Here is a 25,335-nt window from a genome sequence, read left to right on the forward strand (position 1 = left end):
AGGCACATTCGCAACCCGCAGCGTTCGCAACCCGCAGCACCGCGGCTGTGTACGCGCGGGTCACAATTCGGCACTTCTGCACATGCGCAAAGTGCAATATAGTGTTTCTGCGCATGCTTGAGCGCTGAAACCCGGAAGAAACCCGTTCCGGTACTTCCGGGTTCGGCATGGTGCGAAACCCGAAAACGTGCAACCTGAAGTGTCTGTAACCTGAGGCATGACTGTACTTACATTCAGTTCACAGCAGTAATCTGAAGGCAGGCTTTATCTTGTGGTTACAGTTACATTTGTAGAGAAAAGAAGTCTCTGAGCTAGGCCTCAGACTCTCTACCTCGTGGCTTCCATCCTTTGTAAAAATGAGCCGTGTGCTGCTGGCTAAGAGCCAGCAGAGAGGAAGATGGCAAAAGAGCCAAAGAGAGGAAGATGGCTGCATGGCGGGCCCTCTTATAGGGTCTGGTAGGGTCACACCCATCTACTTGTTCACACACAGGTGGAGGATGCTCCAGAGCAGGTATGACAGGAAGTCCTCCCTGTCTGAAGCAAGATTCCCCTGTGTGTCTACTCTAGGCAACAGGAAATGTTGTGTTTGACTGCTTCACTTGCCAGGGCATCAGCTGCCAAACATTCCTCTTTTGACCAGAGATTTTCCAGGGGGTTTGAACTGAGTACCATCTCCATGTGCTCTGCTCCTGAGCTGTGACACACAGAGTAGCAGAGTCACATGGAAATCCTTCCCCTCCTTCTTCCTTTCATAGTTCGGTTCCGCATCATGTCTGTGGACGAAGATTTCCGACCCTTGAACGAGACGGTGAGTTTCGTCATCACGTGCGCCATGCTGGTCTCTGGAACATTTGGTAAACCTCTTTCGATCCATGCAGACTTTTGGGCCTACAAAGAGGGATGGGACACTTTGCCCTTAAGTTAGTTAAACAAACATGGCACCCACCTCCCCCATATCCACCTCTCTGTTTCCGATGTTCAGGCTGCAAGTGCTGATCTTCATAAAGCTCGAAACAGCAACATGCATGCGCACGAGGGGGTGGGGACTGGCAGCTTCTGAGGAACTTCAAGCTTTGGAGAAGTATGTTAAATCTCCTAGAACCGAATCCAAAGGTTGCGAGGAGGAGTGGCTGCTGTTATGGAACATTGCATGTTTGCAGAGGAAGGACTTTCGTGATGCAAGGATCCTTGGGCTTATTTCCATCTCTCCTCTCCACCCATCTCACACGCACCCCTTCTGTAGGGTCCTTGCCAGAACCAGGCCTGGCAGCATCAGGGCTGGAGGGTAGAGATTGCTTGACATACCCCAGGGGGGCATTTTACTCTTCCCCAGTTGGGGAGAGCAAGACCTTCTCTACTGGACTTGCCCACCTGATGGGAATGTATATGCTCTGAGCTGTGGCCTTTGTTTCTTGTAAGCACCATGCTATTTTTACTGATGAGTTGTTTTATTTGAATGAGTACAAACAGGAGAATTCCTTTATGCAAAGATCCAGGCTAGGAGCAAGATGAGGAAACCCCTGTAGAGATTTAAAATCACAACACAATTCAAGGCGTGGAAATATAAGCTGTTAGAGCTTTAAAATATGCCCTTCTAAGTTCCTTCCAAAGTTTTCCACTTCCCCTAGTGTAGAAAAAGGCAACACTTTAAAAATGGTTTACTTACAAACTCTGCAAAGGTCAGGTTCATGTGTTTTTCCATACAGCTTTCAGAAAACATAGACAGTAGGACTTACCTTTTAACGTGCAATGTTTTATTGTGTTTTTATATATGTTGGAAGCCGCCCAGAGTGCCTGGGGCAACCCAGTCAGATGGGCGGGGTACAAATAATAAAATTATTATTATTATTACAGGCTAGTTCCAAAGTGATGAAAATTCCTAAATTGTTTATATAGGAACACAAGGATGGCTTTGTTTTTTTTAAAAAAGTCATTCACTGTGAGCTTGGAGCAACCAGCTCAGACCTTTTTACAGGCCGGGATTGACATGGTGGAATGAAGAAAACAATAGGACAAAAAGTCTTCCTCCCAAAGTGAAGTGGAGTGACTTACCTAGGCCTGGCAGGACAGTTTACTCTATGACATTAACCCCTTCGTGCATAAACTAGACTTCAGCTGGGTATCCAGCATGATTAACTGGTGAATTATGGTGAAGGAGCTTAGAGATATTGGAAACAAACAAATCAAGTGGGAGCAGGTTTGTGTGGTGCTGGGAGGGGTAACACCATTCACTGCTGTCTCTGACCCCCCCTCTTTTTTTTACTCCACAGTTTCCATTGGTTTACATCCAGGTAAGTGTCTAATTCCCCGCCTCTACTCCACCACCTCTCATCATCACACCAGAGCGGCTGTTATATTGCCCCACTCAGACCACCTTTCCTAATATCCAGAGGCTGCTTCATTCCATAGCTTCCCCATAAGCCGCTCAGATCCCCTGAGGGTTTTAATTTTGCCATCCTTAACAAGTGTTACGCGCCTAAGTCCATCCCTTCCTGCAACCCCTTTGTGGGGTTCTTCAAAAGAAAAAACCCGGCAGCAGTTTTGGAGGGACCATTAAGTGTGGCTGAAAAGACTATTTGGCCCATGAGGGAAATGGCTAGGACCTTCTCCTGTGCTACATCATCATCATCATCATTTGTTTTTTTAAATATTTCACTCATCCAAGCAGCCTGTCGACATCCTTGGAGGTCACAGATTGGAACTGAACCCACACAACTTGGCTAGACAGGACTCTGGCATTCTCCTGCCCAGGCCCTGTTCCCACGGTGGAGTCTACCTCTTTCCGAATCTGAGCGACTTTGCAAAATCATTGCAGGAGATCTTGGGGTCCTTACCAGGCTCTGATGGTGAAGGTGGTTCCGTTAGATAGCGAACCACCTGAAAGGGTCTCCTGCTGCTGTTTCCTGTGGATGCGTTAACACCCCATAACAGATTTATGAGACTAAAACATGGAACTATAATCTCTGGGGTGTAACCCTGATGGATATTGTTAGTGCTGTTGATGGAACTGCTTTAGCGTGTATTTTAAATTATGTGTGGCTTTTGGAATTGATTGTATACTTTTAAAATTGATTTTGTACTTGCAAACTGCTTAGAAGACATTAGAAGAGCGTCTTTTCATGCCCAATCCCCCCTCTCCCGGGGAATTAATTAGTTTTCATGGCTCCTCAAATAGACCTCAGTCTGTTGCCATCCTTGGTTAGCAATGCTCCCACCCCCTTAAGAGTGTTTAAACATCCATCCAGATACCAATAGCCCAGGAAGCCTTTGCAGGAGCCACAGATTTTCTTGACCACTGATTGTCAGTGCGCCTTTCAACCGATGTCAGCGACTTGGCTCAATAACTGGTTCTGGCCCGACTGGACTGGAGCACTTTCAGAGACCTTCCAACCCTGGAAAACAGGTCCCAGCGGTGCATTGTGAGCACCAGACTCATGCAGAGTATAAATAACGCGGAAGCTAGCTGTGAAGCATAACTCCTTTTATTTCTAATAAAGGTAAAGGTAAGGGGACCCCTGACCATTAGATCCAGTCGTGGCCGACTCTGGGGTTGCAGCGCTCATCTCGCTTTATTGGCCGAGGGAGCTGGCGTACAGCTTCCGGGTCATGTGGCCAGCATGACTAAGCTGCTTCTGGCGAACCAGAGCAGTGCACGGAAACACCATTTACCTTCCCGCCGGAGGGGTACCTATTTATCTACTTGCACTTTGACGTGCTTTCAAACTGCTAGGTTGGCAGGAGCAGGGACCGAGCAACGGGAGCTCACCCCGTTGAGGGGATTTGAACCGCCAACCTTCTGATCGGCAAGTCCTAGGCTCTGTGGTTTAACCCACAGCGCCACCCGTATCCCTTTATTTCTAATAGCTACTACAAACTAACAAACTACTGGCTTGCCTCAGCCATCTGGTCACTACGTAGACAAGACTCTCTCCACACACAGAGTCAGGCAGTCAGCCAGGAGCGGAAGAGGAGAAGAGCAGTTTCCGCCCCCTCCTTCCTCAAAACATCAGATCAGGAGATTCTGTCAGTGGGAGGGGTGAAAATATCAACCCTGATATGGCTCAACATGGTCCCATTTTGGGCCAGCTGCAGCTTAGACCCCGTCCCTGCTTTCAACCTGAGCGGTGTCATGCGTGGAGAGTCCGCCTCACCCTTCGGTAACTTCACAGATAAGAATTAATGAGCACTTTATATTTTATAGTCCTTTTTATTCAGGCATCAGGTTGTAAGCCAAAATCCACATCCCTCCCCAAGAAGGGCAGTTGGCTACTCTAAATCTTCTCCCTTCTGTCTCCCGAAATAGGCGCCCACAGGAAGTTCCTCATCCTCCTCTCTGCATCCTTTGTTCTCAAATACGTTTGGATCTCCTAGTTCATGGGGAGGGAAGGTTCCCCACAATCTCTAATGACGTCTCTGCTACCTGCCCCCTCCCTTCTGTTTCTCTGCCTGTTATCTCGTAGCTAGGTAACTCCTGCCAAAGCTGCTCTCTATTTCTCCCAGTGAGAGCCAGTGTGGTGTAGTGGTTAAGAGCGGTAGTCTCGTAATCTGGTGAACCAGGTTCGTGTCTCCGCTCCTCCACCTGCAGCTGCTGGGTGACCTTGGGCCAGTCACACTTCTCTGAAGTCTCTCAGCCCCACTCACCTCACAGAGTGTTTGTTGTGGGGGAGGAAGGGAAAGGAGAATGTCAGCTGCTTTGAGACTCCTTTGGGTAGTGATAAAGTGGGATATCAAATCCAAACTCTTCTTCTTCTTCTCCCTGCTTCTGAGCCCGCTGGAAACAAGGGGGGGGGGGCATGCGAATCTTCCCACTCCAGCTCCTCTTCTGAGGAAAGCTGATCTGCCTGCGAATGCACCCCCCCCATACTCTGCTTCAGACCATTCCCTGACAAACGGCTTCTTCCGTGATCCCCCTCTTCTCTTGTGGCTTCCAGGACCCCAAGAGTAACCGCTTGCTGCAGTGGACCAACGTGGAGCAGACAATGGGCCTGGTCCAGCTCTCTTTCCCCCTTTCATCTGAGCCCCCGCAAGGCACCTACAAAGTGGTGGTGCAAAAAGCCTCTGGGAACAAGGCGGAACGTCTCTTTGAGGTGAAGGAACACGGTGAGGAAGGAAGGAGAGGAACCACTTGGTCTGGGGAACGTGGTGTCAAGGACAGCATGTGGAAGGGGGTTTTTTCTTGCCCACTGGCAGTGCCGCTCAGGAATTCTGATAGAAACTGACAGATCAGTGCAGTTTCGAAACCAGCGGACGAAATCTTTGGAAAGATTTGGCCTGCCATCTTTATTTAAAATTGGGCCCAGTTGGATTGAAACATAGACAGAAGCCTGAAAAAGGATTGTGCAAAATTGGGTTCTTAGATAACTCGAGAGGCGTGCAAATGCATAGTGAATAGCTTCCCAAAATATCTGGCCCGATGGCCAGGTTCAGCGAACTGGTCCTGCTACTGGAAGCAAGTGCATCAGGGCTTTCCTCCGCCCTGCCCCCCCCATGCCCCGCAAACAGTGGCGTAGCATGAGTTGCCAGTGCCCAGGGCCGCACAGAGGGAAATGGAAGGAGTATGCATGCACATTCAACTGCCTAACAGCCAGGAGATCGCAGCCACAAAAACATGAAGAGTTGTTCCATTGTCTGGAGAGGTCACTTCCTGGTTCACATGGGTGGCTGGGTATGGGAGAGTTGCCTGTGTGAGTAGGGCGGATCCTGGAGGCTGCAGACAGGAACAGCTCTTGCTCTGTGCTGGATCCAAAACTTAGTTCGGGGCATATGCGCCAGCTCCTAGGGACTGAGGCACTTTTGTCCCCCCCCCCAAAATGTGTGGGGTTTTTTGAGGGGGGCAAACTCCCTCAGTGTTCAGAGGGTGTTTGGCTCTGCCCCTGGCTCCTTGTGAGATCGCCCACTTGATGTCAGAATGTCGCGTCGGGCCCCCCTGTCTTGAGAAGATGGCACCTCCGGTTTGGGGGCTTCCCTGGAAATCTAATGGGGAAAAAAAATCTGTTGTGGGGTGTTAATGCTGCACGCATTTGCCTCCTTTCTGTGCTCAGGCTGATTATGTTGTTTTTCACCCCCGTGTTCCTTTCCTTCTTACAGTGCTGCCCAAGTTCGAAGTTTTGGTGAAGGCACCCAAGGAGATAACACTTGTGGCTGAGGAACTCGAAGTGACCGTCTGTGGCCTGTAAGTGAGAGCAGCCTGAGCTTCTCTCCCAGAGATGTGGGACCACGTGAATTGAGAACTTGGGTGATGTTGCTAGCACCAGCTAACCTCTCCTCCAATCCCCTTCACCAGCCTTGGCCGCACCACCCTAGCTCCGATGGAATGATTGCCATGTTGTTGTTTAGTCATGTCCGACTCTTCGTGACCCCATGGACCAGAGCACGCCAGGCACTCCTGTCTTCCACTGCCTCCCGCAGTTTGGTCAGACTCATGTTTGCGGCTTCGAGAACACTATCCAACCATCTCGTCCTCTGTCGTCCCCTTCTCCTTGTGCCCTCCATCTTTCCCAACATCAGGGTCTTTTCCAGGGAGTCTTCTCTTCTCAGGAGGTGGCCAAAGTATTGGAGCCTCAGCTTCACGATCTGTCCTTCCAGTGAGCACTCAGGGCTGATTTCCTTCAGAATGGATACGTTTGATCTTCTTGCAGTCCATGCATAGGCGCCGACTCCATGGGGCCTGAGGGGGCCTGAGCCCCCTCAAAAATTCGATTGGGGGGGCAGAGCGCGGTGGGGGAGAGAGAGAGGGAGAGAGAGGCAGGAGGTGCACTCGCTCGCCGCGCGCGCGCGCACACGCAAATACAAACACACCGAGGGAGAGGGAAAAGCGTTTTGCAGGAGGAGCTGCTGCTGCCACCGCCGCTGCTGCTGCCAGGACGCGCCAGAGGAGCCGCCGGGTGGGAGGGGGAATCCGAACGGAACAACAACAAGAGAGAGAGAGAGAGAGAGAGAGAGAGAGAAGCAGCAGCGTCTCTGAATGGGCTGGATATTCCTCCTCAGGCGGCGCTGGCTTTGTGGCTCCCGGGGCCTGGGCGGCAGCAAGCAAAGCAAAGGAGCCGCCGACCGAACAGCAGCAGCAGCAGCCGCCTGCCTGCCTGCCTGCCTGCCTGCCTTCTATACCAAGGTCCAGGTTCTTACCCGGTCTACCTGCAAGAAGGCAGGCAGGCAGGCAGGCATGGGACGTCCACGCACCCTGGCCTGCTGCCTTCCTGCCTGCCTGCGGCCGCCTGGCGCTTCTATACGAAGGTACAGGTTCTTACCCGGTCTACCTGGAGGGAGGCGGGCAGGCACGGGGGTCCTGCTCAAGCAAGGAACCGACGCCTACCCCGCCAACCCGCTGCCTTGAGGCAGGAGCAGCAGCTGCGCGGGGTCTCGCGTTCTCTCAGAGGCTCGCGCTGCTTCTCGCGTTCTCCCTCCCCCAGGACCCCGGTATGGGCCCCCCCAATATTTTGTATAAGTCGGGCCCCTGAGTCCATGGGACTCTCAAGAGTCTCCTCTAGCACCATAATTCAAAAGCATCAATTCTTCAACGATCAGCCTTCTTTATGGTCCAGCACTCACTTCCATACATCACTACTTGGAAAACCATGGCTTTAACTATACGGGCCTTTGTTGGCAAGGTGATGTCTCTGCTTTTTAAGATGCTGTCTAGGTTTGCCATCGCCTTTCTCCCAAGGAGCAGTCATCTTTTAATTTCAGGACTGCTGTCACCATCTGCAGTGATCATGGAGCCCGAGAAAGTAAAATCTCTCACTGCCTCCATTTCTTCCCCTTCTATTTGCCAGGAGGTGATGGGCCCAGTGGCCATGATCTTCATTTTTTTGGTTGCCATAGTTGCATTGAATTCCTCACAATGCTGGGCCGCTTATGCCGGGCTTATTTCACCCAGAACTCCCTTGAACTCCATTCCGGAACCTCTCAGGTGGGCCCCATTGCCACCATAAGAGAACCTTGGTTTCCAGACATTTTGGAAGTCAAATGGACTTCCAGAACAGATTGCGTTTGACTTCCAAGGTACCACTGTATATTGATGTCATCTTTCAAGCGATGCTGTGGCTGTTTCCTGACTACAGGTACACGTACGGGAAGCCTGTCGCTGGGCAGGTGAAGGTCCGTGTTTGCCGGAAATATAATGAACACAGAGGCTGGTATGCTTATTCCACTTTCGGAGGGGGCAGAGAAGCGTCGGAAGGAATATGTAAAGAGTTCAGTGGAGAGGTGAGACCCAAAGCGGATGCTGAAAATGAAGTTTAAAATACTTTTGGGGAGTTGGCCTTCCGGGTGACCTGTTTTAATTGGGCATTCATCCTGATTTACTCAAGGGGAGTCCCAAGGCTCTGGGAGAAACCCCGGAATGGCATTCAGCAGGAGAAGAGGGAAACACCATCCCCTCAGATGAGCTAAAATGATTGAAATGGTGGATATGGCTGCAGGAATATATATATATTTGCTCCTTTTGTTGGTGCCTGTTGTCCCTCTCTGAAGTCTCTTCAAAAACCTGAAGAACATTTGATCCCTTTGTCCAGAAAGTATCTAGGGGGCCTACATGCCCATCTGGGGGGAGGGGATTTTAAAAAAATTAAAGCAAATGTCCTAGTTTTGTGGGGGTTATTTTTTTAAAAAAAATTCATGCACCGGCATCTCTGGCTCTGGCTTTCGATCTGCTGTGGGCTGCTTGGTGATGGAGGATAACTGGGGGGAGAGCGAGTGATTTTCAACTTTTTTGGCGATTGCCCAAGGAAAGCTCAACAAATGTCCGGATTTTTCCTCTTGAAATATTGCCAGCCTTGTATAAACGGACAGATATAAATGAATGAGTGTGCGTAGATCAATGGCTATTGTGTGAACCTGACTGGCTTGACCTCAAACACCTTGTTTTATATAATGAAGCAATTCTCATTGGTAGCTGCTACAACTCTCTGTCTTCCGGTTCAGGCAAATCGGCACGGCTGCCTCTCTCAGGTGGTGAAAACCAATATTTTTCATCTGAAGCAGGAGGGATATGAGATGAACCTAAAGGTGGAAGGCAAGATCGCAGAGGAAGGCACAGGTATTTCATTTTATTTATTAAATTTATCTTCCGCCAGTCTTCCAAAGGAGCCCAGCATGTTAGTTTTAAAACCATTCAGCTATAACATGTAAGAAAAACCTTCTGGAAATGTTTCAAAACTCCTAAAAGCAATCACCCTGTTATGTACTGAGTTGAATAGGATCCAAAAGGCAGCAGTCTGATTGGTCCTAGAACAATAGGATTCACAATGCAGCAGTCTGATTGGTCCTAGAACAATAGGGTCCAGAATGCAGCAGTCTGATTGGTCCACAGGAGCCATCCAATCCATCTCCAGGTGGAAGTGAATCCGCAACCTGATTAGCCTACAGGTGAATCCCGGAATTATCCAATCACGTGGGGCCCATTGTGTAAACAATGTATATAAAGCAGACATTCTGGGGGAACTTCCATTCCTCCTCACCACTATGAGCTGAATAAAGAGCATGAAATCCAGTCTTGATTCAGAGTATATTTCACACCCGCTCTGAAGACCTAACAATTTCAGGGGCAGGTCTTTAAGCCATCAAATGCTTAGGAAAAACAGGGTTGGTTTGGCAATGTCTCTAATAAGTAGTGCTTTTTTCTGGGGGGATGCAGGGGGACGCATACCCCTAAACATTTTGTGTTGCCCTGACTGACCGATGGACCAACAGACATGCCAGCTGTCTTCGCAGTAGTAGCTCGGACTGGAGCTCTGTCATTCTCCCTGCTGGTGCCCAGGCAGGGGAGTCTGGGGCAGCTGTGGTGTGTTGCGTTCCGAAGGCAAAGGAAGGACTGGACCCTGATTAATGCAATAGATCCTAGACTTGAACAGCAAGACTCTGGGAGCAAGTGCAATAGCCACTCCCTGGCCCAGGCCGTTTTTATTAACAAAAGAACTTTAACACAGCATTTGTAAGAACCAATCAGCTTTCCTCTGAGCATTTCAAAAAATCCCCACGTGGGAACAAAGTCATAGAATCATAGAATCATAGAGTTGGAGGAGACCACAAGGGCCATCGAGTCCAACCCCCTGCCAAGCAGGAAACACCATCAGAGCACTCCTGACATATGGTTGTCAAGCCTCTGCTTAAAGACCTCCAAAGAAGGAGACTCCACCACACTCCTTGGCAGCAAATTCCACTGTCGAACAGCTCTTACTGTCAGATCAGAGGAAGCTGAAAAGGAAAACAGGAAGACACAATGAGAGGTAAAGGAGGTGCTGTGGGATTGGTGGAAGTCAATGTTTGTTTTTCTTTTTAGTGTTTATATTATTAACTTGTAAGATATGGAAATTTTTTTTTGAATGTCAGTTTTTGCGTTTTGTGTATTGCTATTTTTTGATATTGTTTTGTGTCGTTGTGTGGAAAATACTAATAAAATTTATAATAACAATAAGAAAATAAAAATACTAAATCATAAAAAAACAGATCAGAGGAAGCTTCTTAACTACAAAGAACTACTTGAGCATGCATACATGTTTAGGCTAAATAAAACAGGAACCAAGGAGGAATGCCTTTAGCAAACCCCGGAGGTCATAAACAGGCAGAAAACAGGAAAGACAGGCATTTTTATCACCTGCATGTGAACTCTGTTTCCTGGCCCTAAGATTAACGAAAGCTACATCAGAGCTGGTGACAGCAGCCACGAAATTAAAAGACACCTGCTTCTTGGGAGAAAAGCAATGACAACCCTAGACAGCATCTTAAAAAGTAGAGACATCACGTTGCCAACAAAGGTCCGTATAGTAAAAGCTATGGTTTTCCCAGTAGTGATGGACCATAAAGAAGGCTGATTGCCAAAGAATTGATGCTTTTGAATTATGGTGCTGGAGGAGACTCTTGAGAGTCCCATGGTCTGCAAGAAGATCAAACCTCTCCATTCTGAAGGAAATCAGCCCTGAGTGCTCACTGGAAGGACAGATCCTGAAGCTGAGGCTCCAATACTTTGGGCACTTCATGAGAAGAGAAGACTCCCTGGAAAAGACCCTGATGTTGGGAAAGATGGAGGGCACAAGGAGAAGGGGACGACAGAGGACGAGATGGTTGGACAGTGTTCTCGAAGCTACCAGCATGAGTTTGACCAAACGGCGGGAGGCAGTGGAAGACAGGAGTGCCTGGCGTGCTCTGGTCCAGGGGGTCACGAAGAGTCGGACACGACTAAATGACTAAACAACAACAAACATGAAAGCTACCTCCTATCTTTATGTACTCAGGATGCCTGGTGAAGCAACCAGTCTGTGTACGTGACTGTCAGGCATAGAGAAAATGGGGCAGAGATGTAGAGGCTTGGATTGATCAGAAATCATGTCAAATGACTCAAACCCAGTCAATACAATGGCTGACACAATGGCTTACTTCATTTTTTCATAATTCCTCATAGCAACCCCACGTGACCACCACAGCGGTGGAGGCGACGCTACTACTGCTCCTCCTCCTCTTCCTCCTCTTGCCGGGCTAGCGCCAGCCGGCGACTGCTTGCCCCTCCTTGCTCAAGCAACCCTGGCATTGCTGGGGGCCTTCCCGTCCTCTCAGCGCCACCGCTGCCGCCTCAAGTCCCTCGTCCAGGGGTTGGGGGCAGGAAGGGGGCGAGGGGGAGCAGCCAAAATGAAAATACTCCTAAACATTTTTTAAAAGAAAAAAAGCACTGACTATAAGTTACTAATGAAGGAGACTGATACACCTCCCTAGGAAGGCACACAGAATGGCATGTAGCCAAAATCCCAACAGGCAGCGGCGTAGCGTGAGTTGTCAACACCCGGGGCAACGCAAGTAATTTGCGCCCCCCCAACCCCTAACCGAGTTGCCGCTGGCGCTGCCGCGCAAACAACGCTGCTTGCCCGGAGGAGGATGGAGGCAGAAGCAGCCGCCGCCTGTGGCTCGGCCGAGGGGATGGCGGCGTCGGCAGGGTGCAGAGGCTGCCCGTGCCCGGCCAGGCGTCGGTGGCGGCGTCGGCGCTGCTGCAGCGGCTGCTCCTCCTGCGAGCAGTGAGCGGAGCGCAGCCACAGCGACGGCGGGGGGCGCGCGCGCTAGGGCGCAAGGCTGGCGGTGGCGGCGGGGAGCCCGGCAGAGGAAGGAACTTGTCCCTTCCCTCTGGACTCGCGCCCCCCCCAGATGTTGCGCCCGGTGCGGTCGGCACCCCTGGCACCCCCCACGCTACGCCACTGCCAACAGGTAATGCAAACCATGAAGTGTCACAGCCTAGAAGGGTGAAAGTGCAAAGATACAGCGCATCTCCAAAAAGGATAACAAAGTTTTATCTCCTATACGGATACCCTTTACAATAATAAAGATTTATAAAAATAAAAGTATTCTCCACCTGTGAGTTCCATCTTTATTGAGAATAAAGGTTCCATATAGACCAGGCATTTGCATATGCAAACGGCAGTGACCATGTGCCTCAATATTTGTATAAGAATATTTGCATAAGAAAATCATGCCACACATCGAAAAGAAATTCGGAAAGAAATTATTCATTCAAGCTCTGCACTTTGGGTACTTTTTCAAGACGGGCAATTTGTGAAACCCTTAAATACCAGAAATCCCAAATATTAAGATTAAGGATATTCTAGGATTTGGCAATACAGCCCTGAGCTGCTCTTAAGAGATGAGAAATAAGTTATTTACTTTTCAAATCCCATTCTGTTTCCATATAGGTTCAAAATTGCCAGGTGGAAAGATAGAGTAGCAGTTTGTTTGTTTGTTTACCAAAGAGATCTCAGCAAATGCCTTATTCCACAATTCAGCCACCTCTGAGCAGTCCCACCATGTGTGCTTATATGTACCTACCTCTTTTTGGCTATTTGGCAGGGGTGGAATTGACAGGCACGGCTTCCACCATGATCATTACGACTCTCAGCACAATCACCTTTGAGAATGTGGACTCTTACTACAAGTCTGGGATCCCCTTTACTGGGCAGGTAAGGCAGGCTGAGAGATCCCCACTGCGCACGACCCCACAGCTGAATGTTTGTTTTAAAGACAAATGTTCCCCGTATGCACTGGAACAGGAGAATGGGCCAGGGTGGTTAGCAATTCACCCCCCACCCCTCATCTCCAGTTCCGACCTCTGAGGTGCCACCTCTGGAATCCTGGTGCAATTTGTGTGTCCTCAACCTTCATTTCCATCCTCACCCACCTGAACTTATAGAACTCCCCCTACAGCCAGCCATCTCCCTCAGAGGCGGAGCAAGGTGGGTGTGGCCCCCCGGGTGTCATTCCCGAGGGGGAGTGTGACATCACTGTGCCACCCCCCCGGGATGCTCAGTGCGGGCGGCACACCCCTGGGACACGCACTCCCCGGGACGTTCACCTCACCCCTGTGGGCGGCTAGCCCCGCCCCCAGGTGCACACCACTCTGGGCGCCGGAACAGCTAGCTCCACCACTCATCTCCCTCCCAATTCATATGGGCTACTGCTAAAATGAGGCTGCATTTTAAGCTCTATTTTAAGCCGTATTTTAATTAACTGTTTGTTGTTGTATTTTTTTCTGTTATGTTTTATTGTAATTCATATTTGGTGTTAGCCGCTCTGAGCCCGGCCCTGGCCAGGGAGGGCGGGGTATAAATAAAATTTTTTACAGTCATACCTCTTCTTGGGACGCGGGTGGCACTGTGGGTTAAACCACAGAGCCTAGGACTTGCCAATCAGAAGGTTGGCGGTTCAAGTCCCCGTGACGGGGTGAGCTCCCGTTGCTCGGTCCCAGCTCCTGCCAACCTAGCAGTTCGAAAGCACGCCAAGTGCAAGTAGATAAATAGGTACTGCTCCGGCAGGAAGGTAAACGGCGTTTCCGTTCGCTGCTCTGGTTCGCCAGAAGTGGCTTAGTCATGCTGGCCACATGACCCGGAAGCTGTACACTGGCTCCCTCGGCCAATAAAGCAAGACGAACGCCGCAACCCCAGAGTCGGTCACGAATGGACCTAATGGTCAGGGGTCCCTTTACCTTTACATTACCTCTTCTTACATTCGGTTCAGGTTATGTCAGTTCAGGTTACGTCTTTTCAGGTCATGTCCCGCGGCGACCCGGAAGTACCGGAAAGTACCGCATGCGTAGATGTGGTGAATCGCGACCCATGCATGCGCAGACGCGGGTTGTGTTCTGCTCATGTTGCGAACGGGGCTCTGGAATGGATCCTGTTTGCAACCAGAGGTACCACTGTAATCATCATCATCATCATCAGACCAAACTGCTATATGTATTGTTTTTGCCCTGCTAGGTGAAGCTTTTGGATGCTGCCAAAGTGCCAATTGCCAATGAAACAATTCAGATTAGGGTACATCTAACTGGAACCAGCACCAAGTACGTAACTGATGACCAGGGACGAGCCCGTTTTTCCATAGACACTGATAACTTCACAGCTCCTGAACTCAGGATCCAGGTGAGCGTTCAAGGGGATTGAGAACTAAATAAGGCAGATTTATTCTTCGCAAGCACAAAACACGGGAATATCATAGAATCGTAAGAGTCTTAAAGTTGGAAGGGACCCAGGGGTCATCTAGTCCAACCCCCTGCAATGCAGGAATCTCAGCTAAAGCATCCATGACAGATGGCCGCCCAACCCCTCCAATATCAATTGGATCGGTTGAAATTTTAAAAAATGCTTTGAGATTCAGTTTCCTGTGGCGCCTACTTTTTTCTTTTCTCTTTCTCCTTCATCACCTTTTCTGGGTTTGTCATTTCCCGTTGATTTCATTCTTGCTCTTTCCATTTCTGAATCCTGAATACGCCTCCAGGAAATGCATTGGGACTAGAAAAATACCCCCCCCCCAAGGGCTGGGACTGTGTATGTGATGGCGGAAATGGCTGTTGGGTTGATACGTCTGACTCTTATTTTCTCCTAAAGGTGTGTGTTGGTTTCTGGGCTTGTAAATAGGTCAGCTTGAGATGAGTCTCGAGCTGGTGTAATATCACAAAGTTGATCTCATAGTCCCCAAGGCACCAATGATTCCCTAATACAGGGACAACAAGGATTTATTTTCTCCAGTCCCTGAGCACCTGCCATTTTCCTCTTTCTTTCTGTTTGCCAGGCAACTTACAAATCAAACTCTGCGTGTGAACAAGGCTGTATCAGTCCCCAACACCAGGGCGCATCTCATTCAGCGTGGCGTTTTTACTCACCAAGCCAAAGCTACCTTCACATTGAGCGTGTTGCTGGGACCTTAAGCTGTGGTCAGACTCAGACGCTCCGGGTCCATTATCTTCTGAATTCATCTGTCGTAAAAGAGGAGGAGATGGCCTTTTCCTATTTGGTAAGCCTGGACAGAGTGGCCTTTCTTTGGTAGGGACTTGGGAGTGGGCCTTCTCAGTGGCTGCTCCCAACGTTTGGAACCCTATTTAGGGAAGTTTTTAATGTTTGATGTTTTATCGTATTTTTAATATTCTGTTGGAAGTCACCCAGAGTGGCTGGGGAAACCCAGCCAGTTGGGCAGGGTATGAATATTATTATTATTATTACTACTATCAGGGGACTGCCATCGGAACAGGGGAGGGAAGCCGGGAGGCCACAGGGATACAGAGAACTTCCGAAACTCCTGAGGAGCAGTTCCTCCTTCAGCGGTGGGAAAAGCCACACCTCCAGTGGAGAACAAGGGGAAGGGGCCAGCCAAGCGAGGAAAGGGCTTGAAGATGCTGCTGAGAGCCCCAGCGCCTCACCTAGCCAGGCTGGGCAGGAGGGATGCACGCCCCTTCCATCGCCCAGCTTGCACAGAGGGGTGAAACGCAAGAAGGGAGGCGGAGGCTTGGGGTGCCGAAGTTCTTATGCTGGGGGGAAAGCCGGAAGGGGCCACTCCCGGATTCTGCAAGTGACTAAGATGGACATGAACTTTGTGGTTGTGCACTGTAAATAGTTTGCACAATAAAACCTGTAAAAGACAGGTCAGAGTCCTGCCTGGTTACTCACAAGCAACCACCACCCGCACCTGACAATTATTATTATTATTATTATTATTATTATTATTATTATTATTACTCTCTTCATAGAGAAGTTAGACTGGCTCCCTTGTCGTCCGTCTGCCAGCTGTTTTATTCTGACAGGCCTTTGTGAACTGACTGGTTTTTGGTTTTTTTAAGGAAAGGACTTTGAATAGTGCTCATTCAAATCCATTTTCAGCTGCCAAACTGTGTTTGATTTCTAATTGCAAAGATAGGCTCAAGCGTAATGGCAATTCATGTTGTACTACCAGGAGAGAGATTGTTTCTGGAAGCCAGAACACTCCCTGTGTGTAAGAACTGCTGGCGTATCAGTGTAACCATATATTTTGCCTCCTCCATCCTCCTCCAGCTTATAGGCAACTGGGTGGCCACAGTGAGAGTAGGATGCTGAGATAGATGGACCATTGGCCTGATCTAGCAGGCTCATAGGCGCCGACTCCATGGGGCCTGAGGGGGCTCGAGCCCCCTCAAAAAATTTTTTGGGGGGGCTCAGCCCCCCCAATAATCTCAGGCGCCCTTCCAGCAGAGCGCCGCCGCCGTCCCCCGCCTCCTCCCCACCTGCTCCCTCGCCAGCCAGCCAGCCAGCCGCGCGCCCTAGTCGGAGAGCCCCGGCCGTCCCCCGCGAGATTAGGGAATCCCCGGGGGCGGGGGCTCCTGCCTCGCTGCTTCGCAGCACCACCGCCACTGCCAAGGCACTGCCGGGGGGAATTTCCTTCCTCCTGGCCCCCACGAGAACAGGGGAATCCCGACTGGCCACACCTCCCAGCCAGCCGATTGGCTGGCTGGGGGGCGTGGCTTGCCCTATTTAGGGCCGGAGCCACTTTATTTGCATATTCATGAGCTTATTTATTATTCATGAGCTTTCCCGGCCCCCCCCAATATTTTTTATAAGTCCGCGCCCCTGCTAGCAGGCTGTTGTGTTCTTATGCTTTTATCAGGCGTTTTCCGCCTTCCATGCAGGTAATGGCTAAGGGGGACATTGTGCGATCAGGGACCCATGTTCTGCCTTTGGAGCACAGAGAAGGTACCGGTAAGTGGCACTCCATTCCCATTTCCTCCCTTCATTCTTGGTGACCTTTCCCATTTTTTATAAACCCAGGTGATAACGTAAACCAGGGGTCAGCAAAATTTTTCAGCAGGGGGCCGGTCCACTGTCCCTCAGATCTTGTGGGGGGCCGGACTATATTTTGGGGAAAATTATGAACGAATTCCTATGCCCCACAAATAACCCAGAGATGCAATTTAAATAAAAGGACACATTCTACTCATGTAAAAACACGCTGATTCCTGGACCATCCACGGGCCAGATTTAGAAGGTGATTGGGCCGCATCCGACCCCTGGGCCTTAGTTTGCCTACCATGATGTAAACCCACACCTTAGTACAGTGCCACCACATATGCTTCCATGTGCCCTTGCGGTTCTTGCATGACATGTTTCAGAGTTTCCTCAATTTTATACTCATAGATAATATAATTTTACACTCATGAATTGTAATCATTCTCTTCCTCCCTCTCTTCCTCCTTGGGAATTTTGTGTCAGTGCGCTATGCCAATCATTTGGGGTTCCCTTTTCAGTCAGCAATGTCACTCAGAAAGTCTCCCAGAATATACTTCCTCAGTTCAGCTCACCTGTGGGAATAAATACATTCCACTTCTGCTTTAAGTGTCGATGGAAGAATTAACATTACAACTTATACAACTGCTGGCCTAAGGAAAATAAAGTAAAACTATGTACAGTGGTACCTCGGGTTACATACGCTTCAGGTTACATATGCTTCAGGTTACAGACTCCGCTAACCCAGAAATAGTGCTTCAGGTTAAGAATTTTGCTTCAGGATGAGAACAGAAATCGTGCTCCGGCGGCGCGGCAGCAGCAGGAGGCCCCATTAGCTAAAGTGGTCTTCAGGTTAAGAACAGTTTCAGGTTAAGTACGGACCTCCGGAATGAATTAAGTACTTAACCCGAGGTACCACTGTACAGAGAATCATTCCTCCTCCCTGCTCTGCAGCCATCTGAGCAGAGTAGCAACCACACTTCCTCCTTCAGAGCCTGTCTAATAAAGAAGTCTGTTGCTAAGGAAACCCTGTTGCTGGGGAAGACCTGTTGCTAGCAGAAAGCTTGTTGCTAGGGGCAGATTTGTTGTTAGGGGCAAAACTATGCAAGGATCATTTCAAGTCTATTTTAACATTTCGTTATCTACCAGCCAAAGGGGTGTTTTCTCTGGACCTCTCTGTTGACATGGACATTGCTCCATTGGCCCGTTTGCTTCTCTACACGATTTTCCCCAGTGGCCCATTCAGCAGATTTCAACGTGAACTAGTGGCCCATTCAGCAGATTTCACCGTGGAGAACTGCTTCACAAACAAGGTAAGGTTGTGGGGACTCTCTGAGGCCCAGGGCAGACATGGCCATGAGGCTCTCTCTTCCCTCTCCGGCATAAACCTTTGCCAAAGTTCTCACTTGGTAGTCCATAGAGCACCGTTTTTTCCCAGCTGGACCAGCAGAATATTAACTCGTTGGCAGCTGAGGAGGGCAACCCAAGCTGAGAAAACAAATCCCAGAAGGGATTATCTCTGTGCTGTCATGTAATAGAATGAACTCTTCAAATGCCCTTTCTATAATAATTTTTATTAATTTTTCAATTACAATCCAATAATAGCCTCATTATAACAATACCAAATTGCAATACAATTACTAAAAGCAATAATAATAATAATAATAATAATAATAATAATAATAATAATAAGTTTATTATTTGTACCCTGCCCATCTGGCTGGGTTTCCCCAGCCAATCATTCATATACCAAATTATATAATTTAGGTGGCCCCCTGCATGCAAGATTTGATGGTTTGATGATTTTCTTTACTTCTGCGTTCCAAAATCTTATTAATTTCAATTACATTCCGGTCAAAATAATAATCCCTTATCCATCAACTGCAATATTAATAACTTCCATTTGTGGTGACACATTAAATGATTTATAAATCTACAAGTGAGGCACCCCAACTATATCCCTTTTCTTCCTGTGTGTGACAATTATTTTGTGGTGTTTCTTCCTGTCCTTGTAAAATGTTATGTCTGCCTTTGCCAGTTGTTGCTGTTCTCCACCATGCCTTGGTTGATACCCCCTTGTTGTTTCAGAAATTATCCATTGTTCCGTCCTGTGCTTTGTTGTTTTGCAACTTTAACAACAGCTTCAAAAATCACTCCGTCCCAATAAATAACCTGCTTTCACAATTTTTTCAAATGCCCTTTATGCCTCCAGGTGAATCTGCGGTTCTCTGATGCTGAAGGCCTCCCTACCAGCAAAACTCACCTCCATCTTGCTGCCTCCAAAGGCTCCCTTTGTGCTGTCCATGCTGTCGATAAGAGTGTCTTTCTCTTGAAGCCCGAAGCTGAGATGTCCCCTAAGACTGTGAGTCAAATCTGCTTTTGAAGCTGTCTTTAAGGGTAACATTCCCAGAGCCACTTTTGCGCTTCCGTGCCATGGGGTGTGCTGATGTCATGTACATGAGCCGTGTGGCATGTATGTCCGGTGTGCTGACTGTTGGGATGCATCCAAGGGAACGGGGGCAATTGGCAGGCCCCCAGCTGGCTCCAGCCCCCTGGCCGGCAGCCGGGCGATCTCCGGTCCTTGGTGCAGCATGAATCTGCGACCCAGAGCTTCAGAAGCTTCAGAAGCTGGGCTCGCAACTCAGCAGAGATAAGAACTCTTCGCAACAGAAGGGCAGATTAGAGGCTGTGTAAAACATATTTACCGGCATTTTATTCAGCATCAGGACAAAAGGAAAAACATGTCTGCTCCCCTTCGTGTCCAAGCAAACAGCATAAGCAAAAGCTATACACAAACGGAAGTTCCCAGCAAGCTGTGCTGGAAAGTAAACAGACATGTGACACACAACAGCCTGTTCCTCTTAAGGTGGAACGGACTATCTTAACACTGACGTTGTATGGCTCTGGCCCCCTCAATCGCAGGGGCAAGGCCATATATCTCCAAAACACTTCCTTTCTCAAGGAAGCCAGACTCTGGATAACCACTAGAACCTCTGGAGTCTCTCGTTTTTCAGAGACTGGGGTGCATACAACAATTTTAAAAAACTGAGTTTCATTCCAGTTATATGCCGGACTGATAAACTGAGGACCGGGGATGCATAGAACGTCTGTATCCACTTTCGAAACGGTTTGGCAAAGTGTTGAATGGACCCATTCCTTTCTGTCCAAACTGTGTCCTGGAAACCAAGTCTCGTGAGGCACAGTTGAGTATGTTTAGCCTGGGGAAAGAGAAGGCTGAGAGGTGATCTGATGGCTACCTTCAAGGCTGAAGACAGGGCAAGCTTGTTTTCTGTTGTGCCAGAGGGTGGGACCCGAGTTAGTGGCTTCAAATGACAAGGAAAGAGATTCCAACTAAATACTGGGAATAACTTTCTGGTGGTCAGAGCTGTTCTGCAGTGGCCATGCAGGGACATTTTGGAGGAGAGGTGATTTAGAGGAGATATGGAAGGCATTTGTAGAATTTGTACTGTTAAAACGGAAAGGGGTCAAACCATCGCAAGAGGTGTTGAAATTGTGGGTGGTTGGATAGTAACAATGGAATGGTCTCCGTGGCGAGGTGCACATTTTTATTCTTACTTATTTATGATTATTACTTTGTAAAAATATATAGAAAAAATAAAAAAATAGCAGGGGCATTTTAGGACATGCTTAATTGTGGCTACTTTTGTGGTCAGGTTTATGATCTGCTCCCCGTGAAGGACCTCCGAGGTTACGTCTACAAGCACCACTACCTGCCTGACTCGTACCGTGATCGCTGCACGGTTAGGAAAAATGTTGTTGTGGGAGGCATCAGCTACATAATTGAATCTTTTCGGCAGCGTGAAGGTGATGCCTATCAGATTCTCAAGGTGAGTGCCAAAGGACCCACTGCACTGGCATGAGACCCTTAATTTCACGGTCATGGGTATGAGCCCCATGTGGGCGAGAGAGTCCTTCATTGCAGGAGTTTGGTCTAGGTGGTCCTTGCGGTCCACTCCAACTCTGCAATTCTATGATTCTGTGATTTGTCGGGGAGTGAAATGTCTGCCAGGAAGAGGAGGGCACATTGTAGGGACCCACTGCGTGACAATGGCAGCTCAGCCACCCAAAATCTAGGGCTGTAAGGAAGCACGGTGTTGCATTCCACCCCGCATACGTCGCACGCAGCAATGTTTCCATTCCCCTGCAGTTCGTTTTCCACCAAAAGCTATTGTCCTCTGCAGAGAGATTAAGAAGAGCCTGCTGTCCAGTGTTCTCACATTGCTCAACCAAATGCCTGTGGGAAGCCTGCAAACAGGATCCGAGCGGAAGAGCCCTTTCCCCCCTCCTGTGGTTTTCAGCGACTGGTATTCAGAAGCATCACTGCCTCCAACTGGGGAGGCAAACCATCACCATCATGGCTCGTAGCCACTGATAGCCTTTCCCCCTAATTTGTCTGGTCCTCTGAGCCATCCATATTCGTTGCCATCACTCCCTCCAGTGGAAGCGAGTTTCAATGTTGAACTAGATAAAAGGTAAAGGTAAAGGACTCCTGGATGGTTAAGTCCAGTCAAAGGTGATTATGGGGTTGCGGCGCTCATCTCGCTTTCAGGCCGAGGGAGACGGCGTTTGTCCACAGAAAGCTTTCCAGGTCATGTGGCCAGCAGGACTAAACCACTTCTGGCACAATGAGATGGAGGCCAGAGCACATGGAAATGCCATTTTCCTTCCCACCGGACTGGTACCTATTTATCTGCTTGCCCTGGCATGCTTTCGAACTGCTAGGTGGGCAGGAGCTGGGACACAGCAACGGGAGCTCACCCCATCGCGGGGATTCAAACCACCGACCTTCTGATCGGCAAGCCCAAGAGGCTCTGTGGTTTAGACCACAGCGCCACCTGCATCCTTACAGTTGAACTAGGCACCATGTGAATAACTGCTTTTTGAATCCGCCCTGAATCTTTCAACATTCAGTTTCACTGGATGCCCATGAGTTCTAATGTCATGAGAGTACTGTGTCCAGTTCTGGGCACCACAATTTAAGAAGATGTCAACAAGCTGGAACATGTACAGAGGAGGGCAACCAAGATGATCAAGGGTCTAGAAACAGGTAGGTAGCCATGTTGGTCTAAAGCAGTCGATACACACACACACACACACACACACACACACACACAAACCAGGTTTACCATACCCATTGAGTCAGTCACCCATCTCCTACTACCCTCCTGAGAAAACCCCCTCCCCACCCTCCCACTATATATAAGGGTCTGGTGACTTCTGTTTCAGTGTATCTGAAGAAGTGTGCATGCACATGAAAGCTTATACCAAGAACAAACTTAGTTGGTCTCTAAGGTGCTACTGGACTATTTTTTTATTTTATTTTAAAAATATATTTCAAGGGTCTGGAAACCAAGCCTTATGAGGAACGGTTGAAGGAGCTGGGCATGTTTAGCCTGGAAAAGAGGCTGTGGAGCCCTTCAAATATTTCAAGGGCTGTCACATGAAAGAGGGAACAAGCTTGTTTTCTCCTGCTCTGGAGCGTAGGGACTGGACCAATGGCTTCAAGTTACAAGAAAGGAGATTCCCACTAATCATTAGGAAGAACTTTCTGACAGTAAGAGTTGTTTGGCAGTGGAACGGACTCCCATGAGAGGTGGTGGACTCTTCTTCCTTGGAGGTTTTAAAGCAAAGTTTGGATGGCCACCTGTCCTGGATGCATTAGCTGAGATTCCTGTGTTGCAGGCGGTTGGATGGCCCCTTGATGATCCTTGGGTTCCCTTAGGTAAAGGTAAAGGGACCCCTGACCATTAGTGCTCATCTTGCTCTTTAGGCCAAGGGAGCCGGCCTTTGTCCGCAGACAGCTTCCAGGTCATGTGGCCAGCATGACTAAGCCGCTTCTGGCGAACCAGAGCAGCGCACGGAAACGCCGTTTACCTTCCTGCTGGAGCGGAACCTATTTATCTACTTGCACTTTGACGTGCTTTCGAACTGCTAGGCTAGCAGGAGCAGGGACCGAGCAACAGGAGCTCACCCTGTCACAGGGATTCAAACCACACACCCTTACAACTCTGCAATTCTTTGATTCTATGAGAGGGGGAGAAAAATGTTTCTCTATCCCCCTGTATCCTTCCAGACCACCCGGCAGTGGGCAGAGGAGGATGTTCAGCTCCTGAAGGGTTAATCCAGACTAGGTAGAGACTCTCCTGGTCAGGTATTCGGGAACAGAGGCACATATGCTGTTTGGGAAGGCATAACGCTCTAGAGAAGGGTTCATACTGGCTCATTTTCTCATTTTGCAGGACTTTGGCTTGAAAGTTTTTACCAGCACTACGATACAGAAGCCTAACCCTTGCAGAGAAGATATACCAGTATATGCCAGTAAGAACCTGGTGGCAATGTTGGTGGCAATTGTGGGAGTAGGGGTGGGATTTCCTCCAGTTAGCCTTCGTTCCATCTTCACAATGCCCTGAAAATCACAAGATTTATAAGCTCTGCAAATTTAAGAGGAACGGTAACAGCTTAAGAAGAGCCAATGGCAAATCTTCTCTAGCATCCTGTTCTCACATTGGCTGAAGGGTTGTTTGTGGGAAACCAGCAAATGTACATCCAGCTACCCTCTACGTCCCTAAGGGCCTTGAGGCAACGACTAAAACTTTTGCTGAGTGCCTAGTTCTACAGCCCTACATTTTTTAAAAAAATATTAAGATACTTGGCAGAAGGGTTTTCAGGAAGAGTTTCAATTGCCTCATCCCTTCCGGCATTTGCATGCTGTAAATAGAAAGTTTACAGTGGAACCTCGGTTCCTGAACGAAATCCATTCCGGAAGCCCATTCAGCTTGCGAAATGTTCGAAAACCGAGGCATGGCTTCCCATTGGTTGCAAGAGCTTCTTGCACTCCGCAGAAGTTGTGTCGCACGTTCAAGTTCCAAAAAACATTTGAAAATGGAAGCATTTACTTCTGGGTTTTCAGCATTCAGGAACCAAAACATACAAGAACAGAGGCGTTTGGGAACTGAGGTTCCAATGTACCAGTATTAGCCCAAAGCTAGATTCAGAGTGTATTTTGTTCTATTGCGCGCTTATGAATTTGCCACCGTTATCGTTATGGTAAAATATCGTGCTATTTAAATGGCATAGATTAATTAGTCACTCAGCAGCAATAGAACACGGTTACAGTGGTACCTCGGGTTACATACGCTTCAGGTTACACACTCCACTAAGCCAGAAATAGTGCTTCAGGTTAAGAAATTTGCTTCAGGATAAGAACAGAAATCGGACTCCGGCAGCTCGGCGGCAGCAGGAGGCCCCATTAGTTATATACAGCTCCATTTTAGGAAGAAAGTGAAGAAAACTGCCTTTTGAAAAAAATATAGTGGTACCTCAGGTTACAGACGCTTCAGGTTAATTCAGAAATAGTACCTCAGGTTAAGAACTTAGCTTCAGGATGAGAACAGAAATCGTGTGGCGGCGGCAGCGGGAGGCCCCCTTAGCTAAAGTGGTGCTTCAGGTTAAGAACAGTTTCAGGTTAACAACGGACCTCCGGAACGAATTAAGTACTTAACCCGAGGTACCACTGTATAGGCCTTGGAGGACACATGGCGATTTGCGGAATTCTACCTTTTGTTTTAAAAAGTGAAATGGCTTAAAAGTTAAATGGAACCAAATAGAAATTGGGTGTTTCTATGCAGGTTGGGGGTTAGATTGTAAACACAGACACATACACACAAGACAGCTGTGTATGAAACACAATTTATGACACACACGCACATACACACAGAGAGAGAGATAGAGAGTACAAAGAAAAAACAAAATGAAATTAAATAAATAAATTAGTTGGCATCTGTCTCAAGAGATAATGTAGGAGTGCGGCCTTAGGGGTAAAGTTAAACCGTTGGTGAGTTAGAGCACTTTCTGTGGCTATGGGAGAGACATGTTTAATTGCAGCTGGAGCAGAGGAAGGTCTCGGTTTTGCTGTTACAGATGCACTGTAGTGTTACTTATCTCTGCTCTCCTCCCAGTGGTCATTTCTCCTCTGGTCACCACTGTGGAAATAAAGTACGTAATTTAGGGCAATATCCAACAGTCCCACTCAGAGTGTACCTACTGAAATCAAGAGGGCTTTCTGTTCATTGAGTCCGAATAACAATGGCTATCATCTATGCTCTGTCTTCCTTCAAGCTGCTGAGCTACCGGTTGAAACTCTGAGTGGACGGCTAGGAGCTCCAGGCATTCTTGCACAAGAAGCTCCAAGAACAGGAAGACAGCAGGAGACTGTCAGGAGCTACTTTCCCGAGACGTGGCTCTGGAACACGTGGATAGTGAAGTAAGTAGTGGTTTTCAGACTTTGTGGGGTGCGCAAATTGCAGATATTAAT

At 48.6% G+C, this 25,335-nt stretch overlaps 1 protein-coding gene across 3 annotated transcripts in view; it reads left to right on the plus strand.

Annotated features, from left to right (window-relative positions):
- The window catches only part of LOC310701044 (alpha-2-macroglobulin-like), a 64,389-nt gene that overhangs the window by 13,354 nt on the left and 25,700 nt on the right, over positions 1-25,335 (plus strand). For all 3 annotated transcript variants that reach the window (XM_083491059.1, XM_083491058.1, XM_083491057.1), the window contains exons 4-18: positions 756-808; positions 2,271-2,291; positions 4,932-5,100; positions 6,088-6,172; positions 8,061-8,205; positions 8,923-9,037; positions 12,826-12,935; positions 14,232-14,393; positions 15,043-15,264; positions 16,907-16,976; positions 18,150-18,313; positions 19,213-19,362; positions 20,675-20,848; positions 23,261-23,339; positions 25,140-25,284. In XM_083491059.1, coding sequence (XP_083347185.1) covers positions 756-808; positions 2,271-2,291; positions 4,932-5,100; positions 6,088-6,172; positions 8,061-8,205; positions 8,923-9,037; positions 12,826-12,935; positions 14,232-14,393; positions 15,043-15,264; positions 16,907-16,976; positions 18,150-18,313; positions 19,213-19,362; positions 20,675-20,848; positions 23,261-23,339; positions 25,140-25,284 — 1,864 coding nt within the window. The remainder of the gene's footprint in view (positions 1-755; positions 809-2,270; positions 2,292-4,931; positions 5,101-6,087; positions 6,173-8,060; positions 8,206-8,922; positions 9,038-12,825; positions 12,936-14,231; positions 14,394-15,042; positions 15,265-16,906; positions 16,977-18,149; positions 18,314-19,212; positions 19,363-20,674; positions 20,849-23,260; positions 23,340-25,139; positions 25,285-25,335) is intronic.

Source organism: Podarcis liolepis, assembly GCF_965112155.1.
Source record: "Podarcis liolepis genome assembly, chromosome: 2".
Lineage (NCBI taxonomy): Eukaryota > Metazoa > Chordata > Lepidosauria > Squamata > Lacertidae > Podarcis > Podarcis liolepis.